This window comes from Ursus americanus, chromosome 15 (genome assembly GCF_024610735.1).
Source record: "Ursus americanus isolate L20-20 chromosome 15, mUrsAme1.1.p, whole genome shotgun sequence".
In the NCBI taxonomy this organism is placed as follows: domain Eukaryota; kingdom Metazoa; phylum Chordata; class Mammalia; order Carnivora; family Ursidae; genus Ursus; species Ursus americanus.
In genome coordinates, this window is record NC_142141.1 from 7,490,835 (window position 1) to 7,511,506 (window position 20,672).

Consider the following 20,672-nt stretch of genomic DNA (forward strand, 5'->3'; position numbering starts at 1 on the left):
AGACAGGCTCTTCTGGGAGACGGTGTCCCCTGAGAGTGGATACAGTTCAAGTCTACCTCGTTAACTCCCAGAGAAGGCTTTGGTGAAACTCACAAAGGTATTTGCACTTGGAGTCAATGGAGACCTTGAGCTTCTTATTATTTGCGGATCACAAACGTATGTGTTTATTAATGTGCAACAAGGAGGATTAAAAAGCCTTTCTCTACAGCGTCTCTTTTTAAAATGCCTGCAGGAGGCCACTGCTGGGCCCAGCCCCCTATGGGCAGCTGAGAGCCAGGGTCAGGAGCAAGGAGTGGCCTCCCACCTGGGGTCCTGGCTCAGAATGAGTCACGGGCTTGGAGAGGAGATTCAGGAAGGCCAGGCCGGGCCCCTCCCCAGGCTGAGGAGAGGCTGCAGGCAGGGACAGGCTTCCCAGGACTTGTCAAGAATGGCTGTGGTAGCCAAAGCTGAGGCAATGCCAGGGGGCAGAGTGGCCAGCAGTTTATGGCTTTATAGACTGCCCACCAGTCACATGTGGCTGTTTACATCTAAGTTAACTAACATGAAATAAAATTTAAAAATGTCAGTTCTCCTCTCACGTTAGCCACTTCTCAAGTGCTCAAAAGCTGCATGCCACTCGTGGCTCCCGTATTTGATGGCTCAAATTTCCATCATCGCAGCCAGGAGAGGTAGGAGTCTCAGCTCTGTAGGTCACCGGCATTGTGACCTTGGACAAGTCTACTTGTCTCAGACACTCTCTGTTTCAGCGCAACCACCTATAAAACGGGGGCAATCACAGTACCTACGTCATAGGGTCAGGATCCAATGAGATGCTACGTTCCCAGTACTTAGCACAGCGCCTGCCCTTTGTTAGTGCCTGGGAACTGAGAGCTAGTTACAGGTAGAGAAATCATCTACAGAAGAGGAGTCAGGCAAGAACACTGCCCGGGAGTCGGTGGACATGGGCTGTAGCTTCAGTTCTGGCACTCTGAGAGGCTGTAGGGAAATGTCTGAATCCCAGCCCCTGCATCATTAAAGCTGTATGGCTTTGGGTAGGTCACTTCACCTCTCTGGGCTCAGACAGCTCACTAGTGGAAGGGAAGTTCACATCTTTTGGGACCCTATGTTTCCAGGAAAAGAGGATTCTGTGCTTCTGGGAAAAGTGAGGGGGTTGAAGCCTTTAAAAAGCTAATAATCTTTGACTCTGATCCCTGCTTTTAGAAATCTATTGGAAGAAAAGAATCAGAGAGGTGAGCAAAGAGTGATGTTCAAAGATTGTACTTGGAGGATAATAATAACAAACCCTTGAATTTATACAGAATATTTCTAAATTTATTTTTAGAAAGCATTTGCATTTGTCTTTAGGATATATTCTAGGGGCCCCTGGGTGGCTCAGTCGGTTAAATGTCCGACTCTTGATTTTGGCTCAGGTCATGATCTCAGGGTTGTGAGATCGAGCCCCGCGTCCAGCTACAGGCTAGGTGTGGAGTCTGCTTAAGATTCTCTTTTTCTCCCTCTCCCTCTGCCCCTCCCTCTCTCTCTAATAATAATAATAATAATAATAATATTCTAAACAATACTTTGGCAGGGGTTTCCTTGGGATGTTAGACTTTGATTGCTTCTTTTTGCCTTTCTGTACTTAACGGAGTCTCTACAACTTGCCTTTATCAGTTTGTGAATAGAAAATCTGACACACACAGAAAGCTGTCAACCTACATGTTCCCTAAGGGCCCTTGGAGGGATATTCTATGACTCAGCAAAGGGGTAAGAACACTCTGTTTGCAGTCTCGAAGTCCCCACCGCACAGGGAGGTGGAAGGGGGTGGGCAAGGGGATGTCCTTCAGTCCTTGGACCCCATTCTGACAGGTACCACTAAGTACAGCGAATGCAGATTGGGGCCTTGAATCCTGCCAGAATCAAACCTGTCCAGGGCAGGGGTGTCTTATTCACTGACATGCCAGGAACACGCACTGAATGAGTTTAGGAATGAATGGTAAACCAAGTGCTTGCTATGTGCCAGGCACTGCATGAATTGCTTTCATAGATTTTCTTCCTTTGAACTTTAAAAAAAATTGGGGGCAAAAAAATTTTGCATCTAAATAAACATATGAATGACTGTTCAATCCTTGCTGGTAATTTTGGCAAAGCAAATGAAAACTGGGACTAAAATTTTTTTCATCTAGCCAATAGGCAACTATTTCTAAATTTGATCTTGTCTGGGATTGGTGAATATGTGTGGAATCGGGTGTGTACACACATTTGTCAAGTGGTATCAATGTTACGGAAAAAAGTATACAGTAAGTATCAAAATGTAGAAAGCCTTTGCTCTCGAAGTTTTGCTCAGCTGTCTGATCTTTATTCTAGGGAAGTGGAATGGGCACAAATTGCAAGGAATTCTCAGTACAGCACTGTTTCTGTCACCTGGGTTTTCTCAGCACTCATCAGCTAGGGGTTACAAATGAGCAACATTTGCTTTGATAGACAAACATTTGGGCTCAGAGGCACAGCTCACAGCTACACAGGTATTTCTGGGAGTTTGCAGAGATTCTCTCATGTGCTCCAGTGCTCTTCGTTCTGACCTGCTTGTTGGTTCTCCAGCCCAAAAGCCACCTCAAGGAGAGGGACTCAGATCTTCTTGGGTGGCCCTCCAGACCCACTCCCCATTTGGCTTTTAGACTCTTCTCTGTAGGCTGACATTAGGGAGTAGAGCAACAGGCTCCTCTCTACCAGTCAGATTCAGTGAATGGGGTTCAGGAGATTAGAAGAAGTGTCCCTGGATGGTGAAGTCAGCTCTTCATTCCCCAGTTCGGCCACTGAGGGTCCCAGGCTGGAGGTACCCCTGCTCCAGGAGACTCTCTTTCTGATGCTGAACACAGCTCCCTTCCCTCATCCCTCAGTTCAGCCCGCAGGGTATCCCACCATTCCCTGTGCTTCCCTACAACCTGCTCACACCATCGTCAGTATTCCTAAAGCCTCCTTGGTTTTCCCAGTTTGAGTGTGCCCTCTAAAGTGGTGTGCTGGGAAACTGGCTCTGCAAAGAACAAAAGCCCGGATTTGCAGCGTTTGTAGATTTCACTCCCCCTGTGGCCGATTTCTGGCTCCCCCCAACAACTGGTGGTCGAGCACTCTCATGAAGCTGGTGTGAGCCAGCTCAGCACATCACCAGCCCTGCCCTTCTTGCAAGACCCTGACCAGTGCAGGGATATGTCCGGCTGCTGCCTCTGCTGCGGCTGCCATAGGTGATGACCCCGATTTCCTTATTAGGGGGCTACTGCTCAGGGCCACAGCATCACTGTGAGCCCTTTGTTCTCATCACCCCAGAGTCTGAGCTCCAAAGACTCTGGTGTGAAAACCTCTCCATCAGCCTGCATCTATTCCCTCTGCCTTCTCTCTCCCTCTTCCCCCAAGGCTCAAATCAGGCCTGGACTGGGCTAGGAAACTGTAACCTGCTGCCATCTTCCACTTTCATGGCTCTGTCATCTTTATCTCCAGGTTCTGGTCCCCAGATTGTGTCCTTATAGATCCAATCTCTGTCATTCCTGTCAGTACCAGAAAATGATGGGTTTGAGGGTGGGGATGGGTGGAACAGTCCACCGACCAGCAGAGGGCGACTCTGGGCTCCACTAGTAAGCAAACAAGCACCATTCCTAAATCTCCACCAACGTGGCTTCAGTGAAATATACTACGTCTTACCCATATGAAACAGTACTGTACCAGCTTTTAAAACAATGTTTTCTGGTATGGGGAAATGATTACAATATTCCGTTACATGAAGGAGCAAGAGGTTTTTCTCTGGTCAAAGGCTACAACAGGGATGAACCTTGAGGACACTCTGTTGAGTGAAATAGCCTGACACGAAAGGGCAATTATGGTATGATTCTATTTATATGAGATATCTAAAGTAGCCAGACTAGAGAGACAGACACTAGATGGTGGTTGTCAAGGAGGAAGGAGAGATGGGAGTTGTGGTTTAATGAGTACAGAGTTTCAGTTTTGCAAGATGACAAAGTTCTGGAGATCTGTTGTGCAACAATGTCCATATAGTTACCACTCCCAAACTGTCCACTTAAAAATGGGTAAGATGGGGGCGCCTGGGTGGCACAGCTGTTAAGCGTCTGCCTTCGGCTCAGGGCGTGATCCCAGCGTTATGGGATCGAGCCCTACATCAGGCTCCTCCGCTATGAGCCTGCTTCTTCCTCTCCCACTCCCTCTGCTTGTGTTCCCTCTCTCACTGTCTGTCTCTATCTCTGTCGAATAAATAAATAAAATCTTTTTAAAAAAATGGGTAAGATGGTGAATATTTTTTGAAAAAGCAAGAGATTTTTTTTTCAAACTAAACCACAAACCACAGCAAATCCCCAATTTTCTGTGTTTATCTGGAGATGTGACTGTGAATAGGAAAAGTCCTTGCCGCGGATATCAGAGAGCTTGCATTCCAGCGGGGAGACCTGTGAAGGGGGAACGCACATGAATAAACGTAACGTTGCGGGGACAGGGACTGCTCTGAAGGAGCTGCACGTGGTGCTCTGAGCACGTTAAATCACAGCGCTGACCGGGCCCACGAGGCAAGGAGAGTGGCTAAGGGAATAGGAGGTGAGGTGAGAACCCCAGGACCGACTCCTAGGGAAGAGGATGAGCTCCCTGGCAGGTGAGGACACAGGGATGTGCCCTCTGGGAGGAGAGAATGCACGCCTCCCTTTATGAGTGTCTGCAAGGACACACACACCCCCTGACCAGCGGTTCCCTCCAAGTGGCCGGGTTATTGCTGTGCCTCGTCTTCTTCCTGAATTTGTCTATTGTACAACTGTTCCACAGTGAGCATGGATGGTTTTGCAGTAAGAAAGAGGCGTAAGAAAACACTCTTACCGCACAGATGGAGAGCAGTACTCTTTATTTATTTATGCTCTTCCTTGTTTCAAAGAGGATTTCAAGCTGCTTACAATTATGTTAACAATACAGCAGGCTAAAATACCTTGTCACTAAGTAAGAAAAATGAGGGGAAGCAGAAACACAGCTGGAGAGTCCGATGAGAAAGGCGGGAGGCTTCCCTTCACTCAGAGCGGGCGGCTCTGTCCTGTTCCTTGTCGTGTCCAGTGTTGCCATTTAATTCAAAGATGGATATTTCATTGTCCTGTTTATACTTGGTCTTCTCAACTCCATTGAAAAATCTTTCATTATGATTTCCTCTGTCTTTTATGACTCTCTCTCCCCCAAAATACATCCTTTTATTTTTCCCTTGTGCCTCTTTGCGGTTTCAAAAAATCCACATCCTCCCTGTCCCATCGGGACGCACAGCAGCAGTGACGTGCTCAGAGCCTCCGCACAGTAGGTCCTCGAGTGTCTGTGAGCGAGTGGCTTCACTACGACGGAGGGCGACTCACATCCACTCCCCCCGGCACGCAGCCAGCGACACACCCTCAGCACAGGCTCAGGACACGGTTGCCAATTTGATTTATGGGACTTATTATCCCAAATGGTGGCATGGAATAGATATTGATTCCAAAGGGTTTAAATAAATAAGTGATGCACAATCCAGAAAGGGCTATAGACTGAGAAGAGGGGCTTGCTCAGTGGCTGAAGCAGACTCGTGAAAAAACACTGGTTCCCTTGAAGACTGCGCCTCGGGGGGTCATGGAGAGACGGGGATGGGCTGTGGAGTCAGCAAGCACAGGTCCATACCAGGCTCTGTCACGTCATGTGACAGGGGAGTGATCTTGGGCAAATCACAGAAATGACCTTTGGCGAGGACTGCTGAGAGGAATGGATACGTGTGTACATTTGTGTATGCATATGCATGAGTGTGTACGTGCACACGTGTACTTACACGTGTGTATGTATGCACATATGTGTGTATATGTGTGTGCAGATGTGTATAGGTGTATGGATGTGTATATGTGTATGCATGTACGTATGTACACATCTGTATACACGTGTGCGCACACATGCATGTATATGCACGCACATGTGTGTGCATGTGTGTATGCGAATGCATGTGCACACACGTGTAGATGTGTGTATGTGTAACTGTACATGTATAACTGTGTACGCACACACATGCACATGTATATGCGTGTACTCACATGTATGTGTGCGCTGTATGTATACACGTGTACATGCATGTGCAAATGCACGTGCATATCTGTATGCATGTGTGTATGTATATGTATTTGCATATGGATGTGGCTCATGCCCTGGCACAGAGTAGTTGCTCGATAAATGAAAATTCCCTCCCGTAACACTGTCCTTCTATTCCGTTTGTGCAGCGGTGAGCAACCTGAGATGAGAATATAGAGAGCATTTCTAAAGCTCCCCCATAGCACTCTATGCAGTCATCTCAGGCTTTTTCATCCCCACTCGTTCAACTCTACCACAATCACCAGCAACAGTAAGTTTCCCTTCTAAATCACTTACAGTATATTCCATTTACTATGGATGCATAACAAATTCCCTCAAAATAGAGTGGCATAAAACAACCACTTAATTTTCTCCTGGATTTTGTAGATGGGGAATTCAGAAGGTGCACAGAGCGGGTGGCTGGTCTCTGCTCCGTGATGTCTGAGGCCTCAGCTGGGGGACTTGAAGGGGGGGGCGGCTGGAGTCATCTGCAGGCTCCTTCCTTCACAGGTCGGTGTGCGGGGGGGAATGCTGGTTGTTGGCTGAGAGCCAAGCTGGGGCTGTCAGCTGGAGCCCCTGCGTGTGGCCTCTTGGCTTCCACATAAAACAGTGGCTGGCTCCAAGGGAAGGGGCGCCCAGGGAAAGCAGTTATCACTGCTTACGACTTAGCTTTGGAAATCACACAGTGTCACTTCCACCACATTCTATTGGCAAGGTGGTTTCAGAGCTCTGCCCAGGTCGAAGGACAGATGCCCCTCTTGACAGAGGAGTGTTGATGTCACATTGTGAGACGAGCATGTGGGATGGGATGCGTGTTGGCGTGGCCATCTTTGGAAAATACGATCCGCCTGTCAGGTAGCTTAGGTGATCTCCTTTGTTTTCAAAAACACTGAGGGGTTAGGTATAATTGCCTCCATTCTAGAAAAAGACAGACTGAGATTCAGAGATGCAAAGTAACTTCCCTTGGGCACTTTATTTAACCTCTCTGAACCACAGTTACCCCATCTATAAAATGGGTAGAAAAATCTCTTCCCGAATAGATTGTTATGGGCCAGCAGGGCTTATTACGTTAAGGTGTTGGAAGTTTGGAGTTGGGACGGTATTTGTGATTTCTAGCAACCTGTGTTAATGCAGAGCATTAATCTTTATTGTCGTAGCATTGTTTTTGCCTTATGCTTCACCTACAGCCCCACAGCCAGCTAGGGACCTGAGTTTTTCTCCACAACCCCTCGAGAACAGAGCTTGTCCCAGCATTTTGGAGGGGGGCTCCCTTTCGTGCAGCAGAAGAGCTTACAGTCCCTCTTCCTTGCCTGTTTCCATCTTCCGAGGGGAAAAGTATCTTGGGAAGAATGTTAATGTTTGCTTATAAATTCCAAATGTGTAACCCTTAATAACTCATTCCGTCAATTATGAGCAAGTAGCCCTTTTGTCCTACTTAAAAATGGCTCTGTTGCACGCACGGTGTCTCCCTTCCCTAGGGGAGCGGGAGGAAGGACTGGCATTTTTGCATTAGTTCATGGGCCCCAGAAGGACTCTTCTGGCTCCTGGTTGGGCCAAGGAGCATCTTGGAAAACCACTCCTCTGGGGATTCATTCCAGGCCCTGTGTCCCTCGGTGTCAATCTTCGAAGTCTAGGACTTAAAAAAAAAAACCCTTGCTGCTCACTTGTCATATTGAGAGGAACAAATCTCTGCCCATGACCCCAAACTGTATTTCGACAGTTTCTGGGAGGCCACTTGGCCGAGCAGGCTGTCCCTGGACCTGGCTGGCTGGCGCAGCTGTGGAGGTCTCACTGCTTTTACCTTCTGCTTGCCTGGGCTTTAAAAGGTGGGTTTCTCTTCCTCTGCCTCAAATCTTCGTTATCCCTAACACTCGTGATCCCTAAACAAAGTTAGTTAAAAAAAAAAAAACCCAACAACATAGTTGAGAAAATTGAGGCTCAGAGAGGTCCTGTGACCTGCCCAGGGTCACACAGCATGTAAGTACCAAAGGCTCAGAAAGGTTTGGATGCTCCTGTGGGGATATGCCAGCCCCCTAGTAGCTGATAAGCCCAACCCCTTAGAGCTCTAACTCCTCCTCCCTCCCTCGTGTCAAAGAAAGGAAAATCATTTCCTATTCCTGGCTTCTCTGCCAGCCCGGAGAGACTGAATGACGAAGAAATGTCTCTAAATGTATCAGGATGGTCTTTCCGGGCTTCTCAGTTTTGCTCAGTCTTTTGTTGTTCAAAATCTGTTTCCTACAGACCCTGGAAATTGCAGGTGTGGGGGCCTGGGTAACAGCTGCCCTTGTCTCCTGGGCTTGGTACGGACTCTCTGGAGTTTGTGTCCCGGGGCTGTGTGCTCAGACTTGACCATGTTTGGGCATGGAAGCTTGTCCCAGATGGGGACCAAAGGCCGCTTTCCCAGAGATGGGCTGGCAGCCCAAGCTTCCTGCTGCGGCTCAGGCAGCCTCTTTTGGGGTGGGGGCTGGGGGCCAGGCCCAAAGTCTCTGCCTGCTGAAGACTCCAGGCCACCAGACACTGTGAGTACTGCATCCAGAGCACTTGGGGAGTGGTTTCTCTGAAGCCTGGGGCTCGAGGGGAGATCCTGGGGGAGGGAGGCTGGCAGTGGGAACTCGCTTCCTGGGGAAGTCCATCACAGTTCTGGGCTCCAGAGGGGCTGACAGTGGTGTCACCCAAGACTAGACCTGCTGGTGTTTGGGCCCGTGGTCTGGTGGCCTGCTCCATGGCTGGGTCACTCTAGTAACTCAGTGTCCTAGCACTCAGATCCCAGCTTCCAGAGCAGCCAGAGAGCAGCAGGCTGGAGAGCAGGACCAGTCCTGACACTTGTCCCCAGGGGAGGGGTGGGACAAAAATAGACTCAGCAAGAGCACTGGGGACTAGTGCTCCAAACCTTTAGGATTCCCTTTGTTAATAGTAACAGCCAGTATTTATGGAGAGCTGGCGTGGGGCCAGACCCTGGGATCAATAGGTGATATCTGGTATGTCACTCGATCTTTGTCAGAACTCTCTGAAGCAGGTACTCTTCTTCTCGTTTTAACGGCCACACAGTTGCTAAGTGGCAAAGTCAGGATTTGATTCCAGATCTGCTGACCTCAGAATCCTCCCTGCCCCACACTCCACCAAACCCTTGAACACGGTACTCTGTGCCCTGGCCTTCTAAGGAAAAGACTGTCAACCAGAATGTCAAGCCCTATATTCTTTAACCTTTCTCCATCTTTCCTAAATTCTCCCCAGATGTTGAGTGACTCTTCTAAATGGAAGAGAGAGTCAAAAAGTCCAGAGATATTCTCAAAAGTGAGAAGTTCTTCTTGGAGTCTAACTGAAATCTCTCCTATTAGAGCTACAATCCCTTTCTTCCTTCCAGGCCTCAGGGGACATCAGCAGTGCCTCCCCTTCCTCCTGCCTGAAGGCTCTCACTGTGGTTGTTCAATCCTATACTCACACCATATCCTCACCCTATTCTTTTATCCTGCGTGGTTTTAGGAGCACTGATCAGGACTCTGCAAAGCTGCTCACTCGGTGTGGGCAACGATCTCATCAGAGCATTGCAGGCAGGCCGGATCTGGGCAAGCAGCAGGGTTCAGACTTCTCTGTGACAGGGGAGCCTTTCCTCTCCTTTCCTCCCTTCCTGACATCTCAGACCTGGTCACATGGTGCCCCTGCCTTCACATCCTGAGTGCCCGGGGCTGGGAGGACTGAGGGGCCTGGAAGGTAGGGTACACGCCAAGGGCAGCTCCTCCAGTGCACCCATGCTCCAGGAAAGAACAGGTTTGTTTGGGGCCTCAGCCCGCCTTGCTGGTTGGGGGCCCCGCTGCTCCTTCTCTGCTTGCTGCCCCAAGCCCAGCCAGCCTTGCCTGGGGATTGTTTGTAAACTGTGAAATGCTCCAGGTTTTTCTGAGATGAGTATCCTAGGAGAAAGTGCTCTGATGTCCCACCCCTACGGCCCCCTGTATTCACTGATCTCCTGTATTCCTTTTCTATTGTTGCTGTAATGAATCACCACAAACTTGGTGGCCCCAAAGAACAGAAATCTCCTCTCACATGCTTCTGGAAGCCAGCGAGGTGTCGGTAGGGCTGAAATCAAGGTGTTGACAGGGCTCACTCCTTCCAGAGGCTGAGGGGACAGTCCATTGTTCCTTGTCTTCTGTGGCTTCTGGTGGCTGCTCGTACTTCCTGGCATGTGGCCACATGGCTCCAATCTCTCCTCCCTGGTCATATCACCCTCTCCTCCTCTGTGTCTCATCTCCCTTTGCCCTGTTCTTGTACGGACCCTTGTGATTACATTTAAGGTCTACATGGATAATCCAGGATAATCCCCCATCTCAGGATCCTTAAATTAAGGTCTTTGCCATGTTAAGTACCACTCCCAGATTCCAGGTCTGAGAATATGGACATCTTGTGGACCATTATTGAACCTATCACACACTGTGTGGCCTTGGACAAGTCACCCTACTTTTCTGAGCCACAGATCCTTCAACTGTAGAAAGTGAATGATAACACTTGCTTCTGAGAGTTGATGGGAGGTTTACATGGGGGCAAACAGCCCTCGGAAGTTGCAAAGCTCCATAGCAAACCAGAGAGGATGTTGATCATTGAGCACCCTTCCCTCTTACCTGTCCCCCCTTCTGTGGATTACTCGTCACCTATGCTCTCTCATGTCTGTTTGCCTCTGTGGCTCTAGAAATGACCCCTGCCTGCAGTGGACATGGGGAAGAAGCTGGTGATGGCCCAGAAGCGGGGAGAGACTCGAGCCCTTTGCCTGGGTGTGGCCATGGTGATGTGTGCCGTCATCGCCTACTATATCCTGGGCACGACCATGCTGCCCCTCTACCAGAAAAGGTACGGAGCTCTCCTGGCCTGCCCCCATCATCCTCCAGCCGCTCTCCGACGGGTCTGGTCTGCCAGGAACCCCAGCCTTCTTCCTACCCCTCCCTTGACTTCACACCAGGCAGGAAGGTCTGGACAATCATTCTTAGGGTGAAGGGTTCAAGTGCAAGGAGGGTAGGCCTGCCTGGACCCCTCTCATCTGGGACTTGAGGGTAGCAGACATAGGAGGCGCTTCTCACAAGCAGCAGCAAAGGATCAGAGCGAATCCCACAGTGTCCGTTTGATCCCAGGAGACATCAGAGGTTATAGATTTTCATAAACTGTCTGCACGGCTTGACTCCCTCTCTGAAACCTCCCGGCCAGGTGGGCGTCTAACCTCCTGTTGAATATCTCAAGGAACGGGAAGCTCAGGACCCCATTGTATATACCATTTCATTTTGGGGCTTTTCTGATAAGTAGGAAATGTCTACACTGAACCAAAAGCTGCTCCGATGGAGCTCTGCTCTGGAATCTCAGAGAATGTTCCTTGTTCCCTGGCATGTCAACCACCTGAGCTTTTAAAGGGAAAGCTGTGAAGTTCCTGATTCGTTCTCTATTTGGAACAAACGTGCTCGGTCCTCTCCACCTGGTTTTTGAGGATAAATCTCCGACCCTCGCCTCAGGGCATGTTCCGGCTGCTGACAGCCCCTCCATCTGGCAATGTGGGTCCTGCCTGATAAATGCGAGATGAGTCACAATTGATTCGCTCATGTGTTGATGAGCCTGTTAGCCTCTCCCGGGCCTGCTTCTTCCTCACTTTTTATAACCCTGGAGAGAGTCCAGGTTGGAATCTTACCCAAGGGAGGCACTGCTCAGAGCTGCTGGGTGCCCGTGACCCGCTATCTCCAGGTTAAGCACCATCCCCACTCACGTCCCTACCCTGGCTCAAATCAAGACCTTTTGCGTCTACCCTTTCTGGGGAAAAAAAAGCACAGATTCTGAAGCTAATCAGACCTGCTCTCAGGTCCTGTGTGGCCTCAGAAAAGTCACTTGACCTTTCTGAACTCTTCTTCCCACCACCTGTAAGGGGAGGATGATGCGGATAAGGGGTCTCAGGGTTTGGCTGCTTATCAGAATCAAGGCAGGGACCTTTTAAAAACATATCAGGGCCTGAGCCTTGCCCACCTTAGAAATTCTGATTTAACTGTGCTGGGGTGTGGCTTGGACATGGGAACCTTTTCAAAAGTTCCCAGGGTTTTCGGTCAGCAGCCAGGGTGAGAACCATTTATGTAGATGATGTCTAAGAGGCTAATAAGCATTGATATTCTGATTCTCTGGTTCTTTTCTTGGATCCAGGGACTCGGGGGTCACACTCCTTTGGTGCTGGATGCTTATGGCAAGATGAGGGTCACAGCCCTAGGTCTCTCTAAACGGGTTGAAACCCGGTGCTCTGTGCCACCCAAGTTCTGAGATATGTGTGTGTGTGCGTGGTCTTTCCAGCGTGTGGACCCAGAAATCCACGTGCCATCTGATTGAGACCAACATCAAGGAACAGGAGGAGCTGGAGGGGAAGAAGGTGCCGCAGTACCCGTGCCTTTGGGTCAATGTGTCAGCTGTGGGCCGGTGGGCTGTGCTGTACCACACAGAGGACACTCGGGACCAGAACCAGCAGGTACTGATGGGGGTGGGGGGGTGGGGAAGGGCATGTGTCCCCTTGCCCCCGGCATGTGTATGGGCCTCTTCCTAACTGAATCCCCATCCCCACTCTGGAGAGAGGAGGCTGAGAGAGCTGAGCCTACTTGACTTGAGCCTCCACAGTTGGTATGAGGTCCAGCCAGACTTCGCAGCTCTGGGTTTGAATCCCCACTCTGCCACTAACTGCTGCATGACCTGGGTGCCCCTTTCTGAAGTGCTCTTATGATGTCAGGGGCTGTTTGGTGTGCTGAGCTCCATGTCAGGTGGATGGCAGCCACTTCTATAAGGTGAGTCCAGTGTGAGGCTGATCAGAGCTGACCCCACGGAGGAGAACCCCTGAGACCATCCCCTGCTCATTGAAACCAGGAGCCCAGGGCTGAAGCAATCTCTGGAGGCCAGTGCTTGGGAGATTTTGCCATCACTGCCTCTCCACACCGCCCTCCCAAACCCCTCATCCTATCCCTTCTTCCAGAAAATACAAGTTGGCCGTATCCATTCACTCATTCATTCATTCATTCATTCATTCATCCAGTGGTCACTGAGCACTTCCTGTGTTAGGAGCTCTGGACTCAGGAGGAGAGAGCTCATATGGGAAGTAATACCTAGTGGGGAGGGGTCAGTGCCAGAGAGGAACAGAGAACATTATGAGGTTAAAGGCAGGAGTGACTTTTCCAGCCAATAATGAGGTGAGGGTGTCAGAAAAGCGTTTGGGTCAGGCTTTAAAAATCAAGCAGGTGTTAGATACACAGAGACATGAGGGCAGCATGCCTGACGAGGGGAGGGCAGAGACCACGGCATGGTGGAGGAAGGGCCTAGAAGAGACAGGACTGGAAGGGGTGCTGCAGTCACTGACACAAGGGGCAGGTGGGCTCCACACGACCCAATTATGGAAGCAGAAAGCTTTTTGTTTCTGGTAGGTTTTGGTTTTTTTTTTTTTTTTTTTTTTTTGAGAGAAGCAAACTTTAATGAAGGATGCTACAAGTTATGGATAATAATTAGTTCCCATATTAAAAAAAAGATTATAAAAAACACTTTACTGATTTTTTTCTTTCCTGCAACGATAGTCTTTGAGGATGTCTGAGTGAGGGAGCAGACACAATGCAGTAGGCCAGGAGAAGTGGGTGCTGCATTCCGGGCCGGACACAACACAGCACCATTAGGGAAGCAGGGGAGGAAGCCGGCCCACCAAGCGTGGAGCTGGGCATTCATGTTCAATCGGGAATTTTTTTAAAGCTTTGAAAGTCCAGCATAAGGAAGGGAATTGGGGGAAGGGCTAAGCTTATCTACAACCACCATTTTACCAAAAAATACACTGGCCCAACCTCAGAAGAAGTGGGGTAGGGTGCCGAGGGTGCGCAGTGGGATTAGGACAGTGTAGGGGGGTCACGGAGAAGTGGATCTGGACAGTGCAGGGGGCCAGGCCTGTTCTGTCAACACTGGCATGATTCAGCCCCACCAGATGGGGGTAGAGGCCCCAGGTCCCCCTGAATCAGCTCCTGCCAGGACTCCTGCTGCTTCTTTGGCATTCAGTGGCTGCTGATCTATCCCGAGGAACAAGAAGCAAATGTCCAAAGTCAAGCAGAAGCGATCACTGGTGTGACAGGGATTGAGAGCGGGCTGGCCTGCAGGCTGCCTGCCTGACCCTGAGGTCGCCAGCCTCTCCCTGCCCCAGTGCACCCCGGGTCAGTTTCTGCAGCACACCTTCCAGCCCTGGCTCCATGACTAGTCATCCGGCAGCTACCCTCACAAACTATTTTACAAGACTCAGAGAGGTGGTGGCACCCACCAAGGTCACACAACTTGGACCTGGTGTCTGAACCTGGTGTCTGAATCCAGGTCTGCCTGGCTCCACAGCCACACCTTTGCTCAATGGGGTAAGTTCCCCAAGGTCATAGCCAGAGGCACTGGGGAGATAGGCGAGGTCCTCTCAGTGCAGAATTCTGAATTCAGCTGCTCCTGGGACCCTGCAGTACCCAGCAACTTTGAATGTCAGATTCCTTGGAGGCAGCTCTCCCCAGCCTCAGCGGCTCCCTGGCTGGCTGGGAACCGACTCTGGACACAGCTCCCCCACTTCGCAGGCTGTCAGGACCGTGATGCAACCATCTTCTTTACCACTGGATGACTGCTGTCAGGGCAGGCAGCTTGGGACAGGGTCTCATTCAAATCGAGGGAGTAACCAAGGCCTGGGGAGAAGCTGGCTCAACACTCCACATTTTGATATCGGACATGACTGCCCCAGGCCAGTGGTCTCAAACCACCGTGCATGAAGGAGTCACTTGTTTGCTGGGCCCCACCCTCGGCAATTCAGAGTGAGTAGGAACCTGTGCCCTGGCCAGCGCTCCAGCTAGTCTGCTGCAGGTGCTGTGGGGGAACCAGCTTGCAGAACCTTCCAGAGCCTCACATAAGCAACCTTCAGACCTCCCGGCACAGAACGGAGATGAAACCAGGGCCTCCCCTCTTTCCAGCTGGACCTGACCAAGCCAGAGGCTCCTAATGACGACAGTTGGTGTCAGAATTAAGTGTGTACTACGCTCTGCCGGTACAAGCACTTTCAAGTGTATTCTCTCCTTCCTTTGAATCCCCGTGTCGAATGCTGGCTTGCCAATATCTTTGTTTGGCTCGCACAGGGCTAGACCTCAAAGGGTTTGCAATTCACATTTTTGCCAATAGTTTAAAATTGTGGGAGTTCACATTAAAATTTGACTTTTTGGCTTTTCTTGAAATGTCAGAGGCCTGGCTATTTTAGGTCTCCTGGATCGCATGGCATCCATTGTCCAGATAGAGTGACGATGGCCAGTCTGGATGCCTCTGGCTCTCTCCATTTCACCAGGCCTCACCAGTCCCTGACTGTCCTCTGTGGTGCAAGGCGAGTGTCAGCTGGCACTTGTCATCTCCTTCCCTCCTCACCCACTTCACCTGTGAACCTTCTGTGTGTGGGCCCTGTGGGAAACTGAGTGTATGACCTCTGCCCCGAATCCAAATACAGAGCCCATTCAGTGGGTGTCACTCATTAGTTGGTTAAGCTTGAAGTCCTTTAATAACGTCCTTTGAAAGAGATACTGCTCTTAACCCCCTCAAGAGATAAGACAGCGAGGCTGAGAAAGGTAAGCAATATGCCTGAAGTTCTACAGCCAGTGCAAGCAGGACCAGAACTCCAGCTGGGCCCCTGCCTCGGGGTATTTGGCGTGTCCCCTGAGCAGCTCCTGGGCCACCACCCTCACACGGGACACTGTGAAGGAACCCTCTAGAACCCTGCAGTGCACAGCCTGCCAAGCTTTCGACAGACCTCGCTCCCATGGGGGGGCCCAATTCCAAAGCCAACGCTTTTCTTTACTTCGTGCCGGCCCCTCATCTCTCCCAGAGAAACCAGGGTTTCCAACTTCATGGGTGCTCTCGCCTTTCCCCCCGCAGTGCTCCTACATCCCAGGCAGCCTGGAGAACTACCAAGCAGCCCGGGCCGAAGTGGAGAAGGTCAGGGCCAAATTCCACGAGATACAGACTTTCTACTGCTTCTCAGCAACTCGGGAGAATGAGACCACTGTCCTATACCAGCGGCTCTATGGGCCCCGGACCCTGCTCTTCTCTCTCTTCTGGCCCACCTTCCTGCTGACCGGAGGTCTCCTCATTATCGCCATGGTGAAGATCAACCAGTCCCTTTCCATCCTGGCGGCTCAGAAGTAGGCCTCTCCATGCCGCAGCGCTGCCCGGGCCACGGGGGACTGGGTGGGCCCCCAGGCTGCTCCCGACGTGTGTACCCCTGCTCCCTCCCCCTGCCTTCTCGCTGTTCCTGCAGATCTGTAATAACCTCTGCTACATGGATGGGCTTCGGGAAATCCCTTTGTTGTGTCATTCCTGATTAAGAATGTACACCGGTTCCCTGGGGCTTCCGAGAGCTCAAGGCCAGCTGGCAAGAGCTTTCCACTATCTTTCCCCGCTCAACTGACTGAAGCCCACTTCCTGCTGCATCACCCACCAGCCCACAGGTGGCAAGGATGCGTCTCCACGCCCGTGTTCTCATGGTCGGCTCAAAGGCCTACCTTTGCCATCCTTGGCAGACCTCGCTCTCTTCTTTGAATTCCATAATGAAAACCACAGCAGCTCCCACGTATAGAGAACATTTAGAATGTGCCTGTAGGACACTAGGTGCTATATACATTTTTATTCTAATATTAACAAATATAGGTACAAACTTCCAGTTATAAAATACTTAAGTCTTTGGGATGTAATGGACGGCACGGTGACTACAGTTAACCATACCGTACTACGTATTTGAAAGTGGCTAAGAGAGTAAATCTTAAAAGTTCTCATCCCAAGAAAAAAAATTTGTAACTGTGTATGGTGACAGATGTTAACTAGACTTACTGTGGTGATCATTTTGCAATATATATATAAATATCAAATTATTACGCTATACACCTGAAACTAATGTAATGTTATATGTCAATATCTCAATAAAAGATATATATGTGTATATATACACATATATATATCACCAGAGGCTATATGAAAATATACTATAGTATATCGGAATATTAACAGTGAGATTGGGGCTTGGGATGGTGGTTAATTTTAATTTTCTTTCTCATCCCTCTTTTTATCTTTGATACTTTTATAAATTTTCAGCAGTAGGAAGATGTGGTTTCATTGGATTTTTATTTTTGAAACAAATATGCTTCTCTTCATTTTTTCTAAGATTGTATTTATTTATTTTAGAAAGAGAGAGAGAGCATGAGCTGGGGTGGGGGGTAGGGGCAGAGGGAGAGGGAGAAGCAGATGCCCCGCTGAGTAGGGAGCCCGACATGGGGCTCGATCCCAGGACCCGGGATCATGACCTGAGCCAAAGGCAGACACTTCACCTGCTGAGCCACCCAGGTGGCCCTCATTGGGTTTGTTTTTAATCACAAAAGCAACGATAGATATTATTTTGGAAGGATTTGGAAGGGTGGACCTCACATCACCAAGCAGTGGAAGTGGGCTGGGAGGGGGTCGGGCTCCAATCCGAGGCAGGCAGGCTTTTGAGAACATGTAATTTTAAGGACCCTCTTTGGAAGGAAGGGAACCACATAGATGGGGATTCATAATTTACAATGCAGGTAAGTATAGGGCGCTGGCCTGCAAGGGAAGCCTGTCTCAGCTCGAAAAGGGCGTAAGTGGAGCATGCCATCATCTCTACCATTACTACTCCAAGGGGTCTTCCAAGAGCAGTGGTTCTCAAAGTATGGTCCCTGGTGCAGCGACATCAGCATTCTGTGGAGCTTTGGGAGAAATGCACATTCTCAGGCCCTGGCTCCAGCCCTTCCTAATCAGAAACCCCAAGGGGATGGGGTGAGGTGGCAGACGGAGGAGGGGGACAGCACTCTGTTTTAAAAGTGGCCGCAGGGGCTTCTGATGTGCCCTCAAGCGTGAGAACCAGCAGCGTAGAGAACCAGGGCCCTGTCACCAGGCTTTTCAGAACAGATAAATGACTGCTTGACAGGGCAAGTCCTGAGCTGGATGTGAAGTTAGGCTGGTGTCTCTGAAGTTCCTTCTGGAGCTGTGATTCTAGCCGCAGCCCCTGGGTAGGAATCCTGTTTCTGCCTCTGCCAGATTTCATCTCTCTGGTTCTCAGGTGTTTCATCTATAAAAAAAGTGACTCTTCCTTTTGGGTAGTTGGGAGGGCCGAATAAAGGTTTGGCACATGGTCGGTGGCCAGAATGGAAGTAACTGAATACTCAGAAATTTCCAGAAGCAATGATACCAGTGATAATGTAAGCTAGCATTTATTGGTGCTTATGTATTACATGCCGGGCACTGTGCTGAGCAGTTTGCCTCGTGACAGTTCAGTGAGGTACTACTGAGCCTGCGCAGAGAGGAGGAGAAGCAACACAGGACAGTGGCTAGTATGGGAACTTGAATGAGGATGGCCTGGTTTCAAATACCTGACCCTACCATTCCCTAGCTGGGTGACTTTGGGCAAATAACCTCTCTGTGCCTCAATTTCCTCATTTGCAAAATAGGAACTAACAATATCTCCCTTTTAGGATCATTGCTATTAAACTGGTTATTCTATAAGCTTCCTAGAATAGTAACTGACACATGGTAAGTGCTATATGATATTAGGAAAAACTGAAGTTCTAAAAGGTCATTGGCCAAGGTCATCCATATAGCAGGTCATCCTCCTGGCAGGAGCTAGGAATCAAGCCCTGGGCTGTGTGATTCCAGAGCGGACTGTCAACCACAGTACTTGAGCAGACTCAGCTAAAGGGCTGCGGACCCCAGTCCCCCAAAGCCCCAGGGGCCAGGTAAGGAACCTTGTTGCATTCCTGGAACCCACTGGTGCCCTCACACAAGTCAGGGCTATGAGGGGAGGGCATCTATAATTTGCCTGAACACCTCTCACTTCTGCCAGGGAGCCCTGATGTATCCCTATGCCCTCCAGTTTCTTAACTTGGGGACATTCCTTCCAAGGAGAGACAGCACACCATTCCCCAGAGTTTCTCCCTTCTGGGGTCAGGGAAGTCTCAAGAGTCCTCAGAGTCTTTTAAGAAAATCTCAGTGGTGACATTGTGCTATGGTAATGGTACTAACCTTATGACATTACCTTTGGGGGAAATTTGGCAAAGGGTACAATGGAATCTCTCTGTATTATTTCTTACAACTCCATGGGAATCTGCAAATATCTCAAAAACATAAGTTAATTTAAATAGTAAGAAGAAAAAAGTCCCCACCATAAGTCTCACTGAAAGGGACTTCTTGGCATATGGTTTCCATGTACCTGCATTTGGGGCTACAATACACAGAAACGCAGAATATCCAAACAGCCCCTGCCCAGGGAATGGTCATGTGGCTCTAGAAAAATGCCCAGCCCCCACTGGCCCATGCACTATTGATGATGGCCTTCACTGGCTTGGGACAAATGCCCTCCTCCTGTCAATAAGACTGGCTTCCAACTGCCTGCTGCCCACAGACAGGATGAGCATGAAATAATGGGCATTTAAGCACGATAAGTTAGACACTAAGGAAAAATGTTTTTTGGAATAATGGCTGCCCAGGAGCAGAAAGCCCTCATCAGTTCTTAATAAATCACTGCTAATGAGCATCTCATGTTTCTGCTGTTTTTGCTTTTCATCTCATAGGCAGTGACGCACGCCTGGAGAGACGCACCTGGCTTGCCCTCCCTTGTCCCTCCCCTGGAACTCAGCCCACGCTCTGGGGCTCGGAGACAGGGGATGAGGAGGGTGGAGATGAATCAGACCCAGTGCCCGCCATTCAAAGAGCTTTCCGTTCTTGCCACTCTTCCTCTCCCCTCCCGCACCATTATCAAGGACCTCCTTCTTCACAGTGAAGAGCCTAATTTATACCAATTCCGAATAGTGCACTATAAAATATTACTAAAACCTTTTTGTGACTTATTGAAATGATTCCACCCCACCCCCATCAACAATTTATCCAAAACTTCTCCTACTTTTAGAACTCCTTTCTCGAGTGAGTGGATTGTAAACTGCATTCATTCTATTGCTAATTGACAACATAGGCTGGTGCATAAAAATATCTCATCTTTCGTATTAGAATTGCATTTAGGGAATTTTGAATTATATGAAATATTTGGGAATATACTGTTTGAACCAAGTGTAGCCATCCTGTACCCCATCAGTGGCTGCCTTTTCACATGGGGGTGGGAAGGAAAGATTGAAGCAAGAGCAGAAAGTCAGGGAGAAATTTACCCCAGTCTAGGGGAGCGGTTCTCAGAGAGGAGGCTTGCAAGGTCAGAACTGTTCACAATACTATTAAGATGCTCAGCTTCTTTCTAGGTTTCCATAACTCCCCCTTCCCACGCCTATAAAGCAGGTGATCCTCAGTCAACTTCCGTAAAGATCTGAGAGATGGGGAAGGGCAGGGTATAGATGCAAAGCCCGCAACTTCTAGCTGACCGGTGGACAGAGTTGGGGATTTATGCACAGGCTTGCACCTCCTCCGTCAGTAGCAGAGTCTTTAATCTCCCATAATCTCTGTCCCCCCACACAGAGCTCCCGCTTTTCTGATGTACGTAAACTCAACACAGGCGCTTGCTAAGTTAAGTACGTGCAGCTTCCCTCCAG

General features: G+C 49.6%; 2 protein-coding genes across 2 annotated transcripts in view; one reads left to right on the forward strand and one right to left on the reverse strand.

Annotated features, from left to right (window-relative positions):
- The window catches only part of KCNIP1 (potassium voltage-gated channel interacting protein 1), a 338,676-nt gene that overhangs the window by 301,463 nt on the left and 16,541 nt on the right, over positions 1-20,672 (reverse strand). The gene's annotated exons all lie outside the window — the stretch shown is intronic.
- Positions 8,490-17,169, forward strand: KCNMB1 (potassium calcium-activated channel subfamily M regulatory beta subunit 1). Its single transcript, XM_045792092.2, has 4 exons — positions 8,490-8,612; positions 10,775-10,932; positions 12,400-12,571; positions 16,006-17,169. Exons 2-4 carry the CDS (start codon positions 10,799-10,801, stop codon positions 16,273-16,275), a joined length of 576 nt encoding a protein of 191 aa, XP_045648048.2. The 5' UTR covers positions 8,490-8,612; positions 10,775-10,798; the 3' UTR covers positions 16,276-17,169.

Coding starts and splice junctions, on each gene's coding strand:
- KCNMB1 (XM_045792092.2), top strand. CDS start 10,799: ATGGGGAAGAAGCTGGTGATGGCCCAGAAGCGGGGAGAGACTCGAGCC. Junction 10,933..12,399: donor CTGCCCCTCTACCAGAAAAG/GTACGGAGCTCT, acceptor TGGTCTTTCCAG/CGTGTGGACCCAGAAATCCA. Junction 12,572..16,005: donor CTCGGGACCAGAACCAGCAG/GTACTGATGGGG, acceptor TTCCCCCCGCAG/TGCTCCTACATCCCAGGCAG.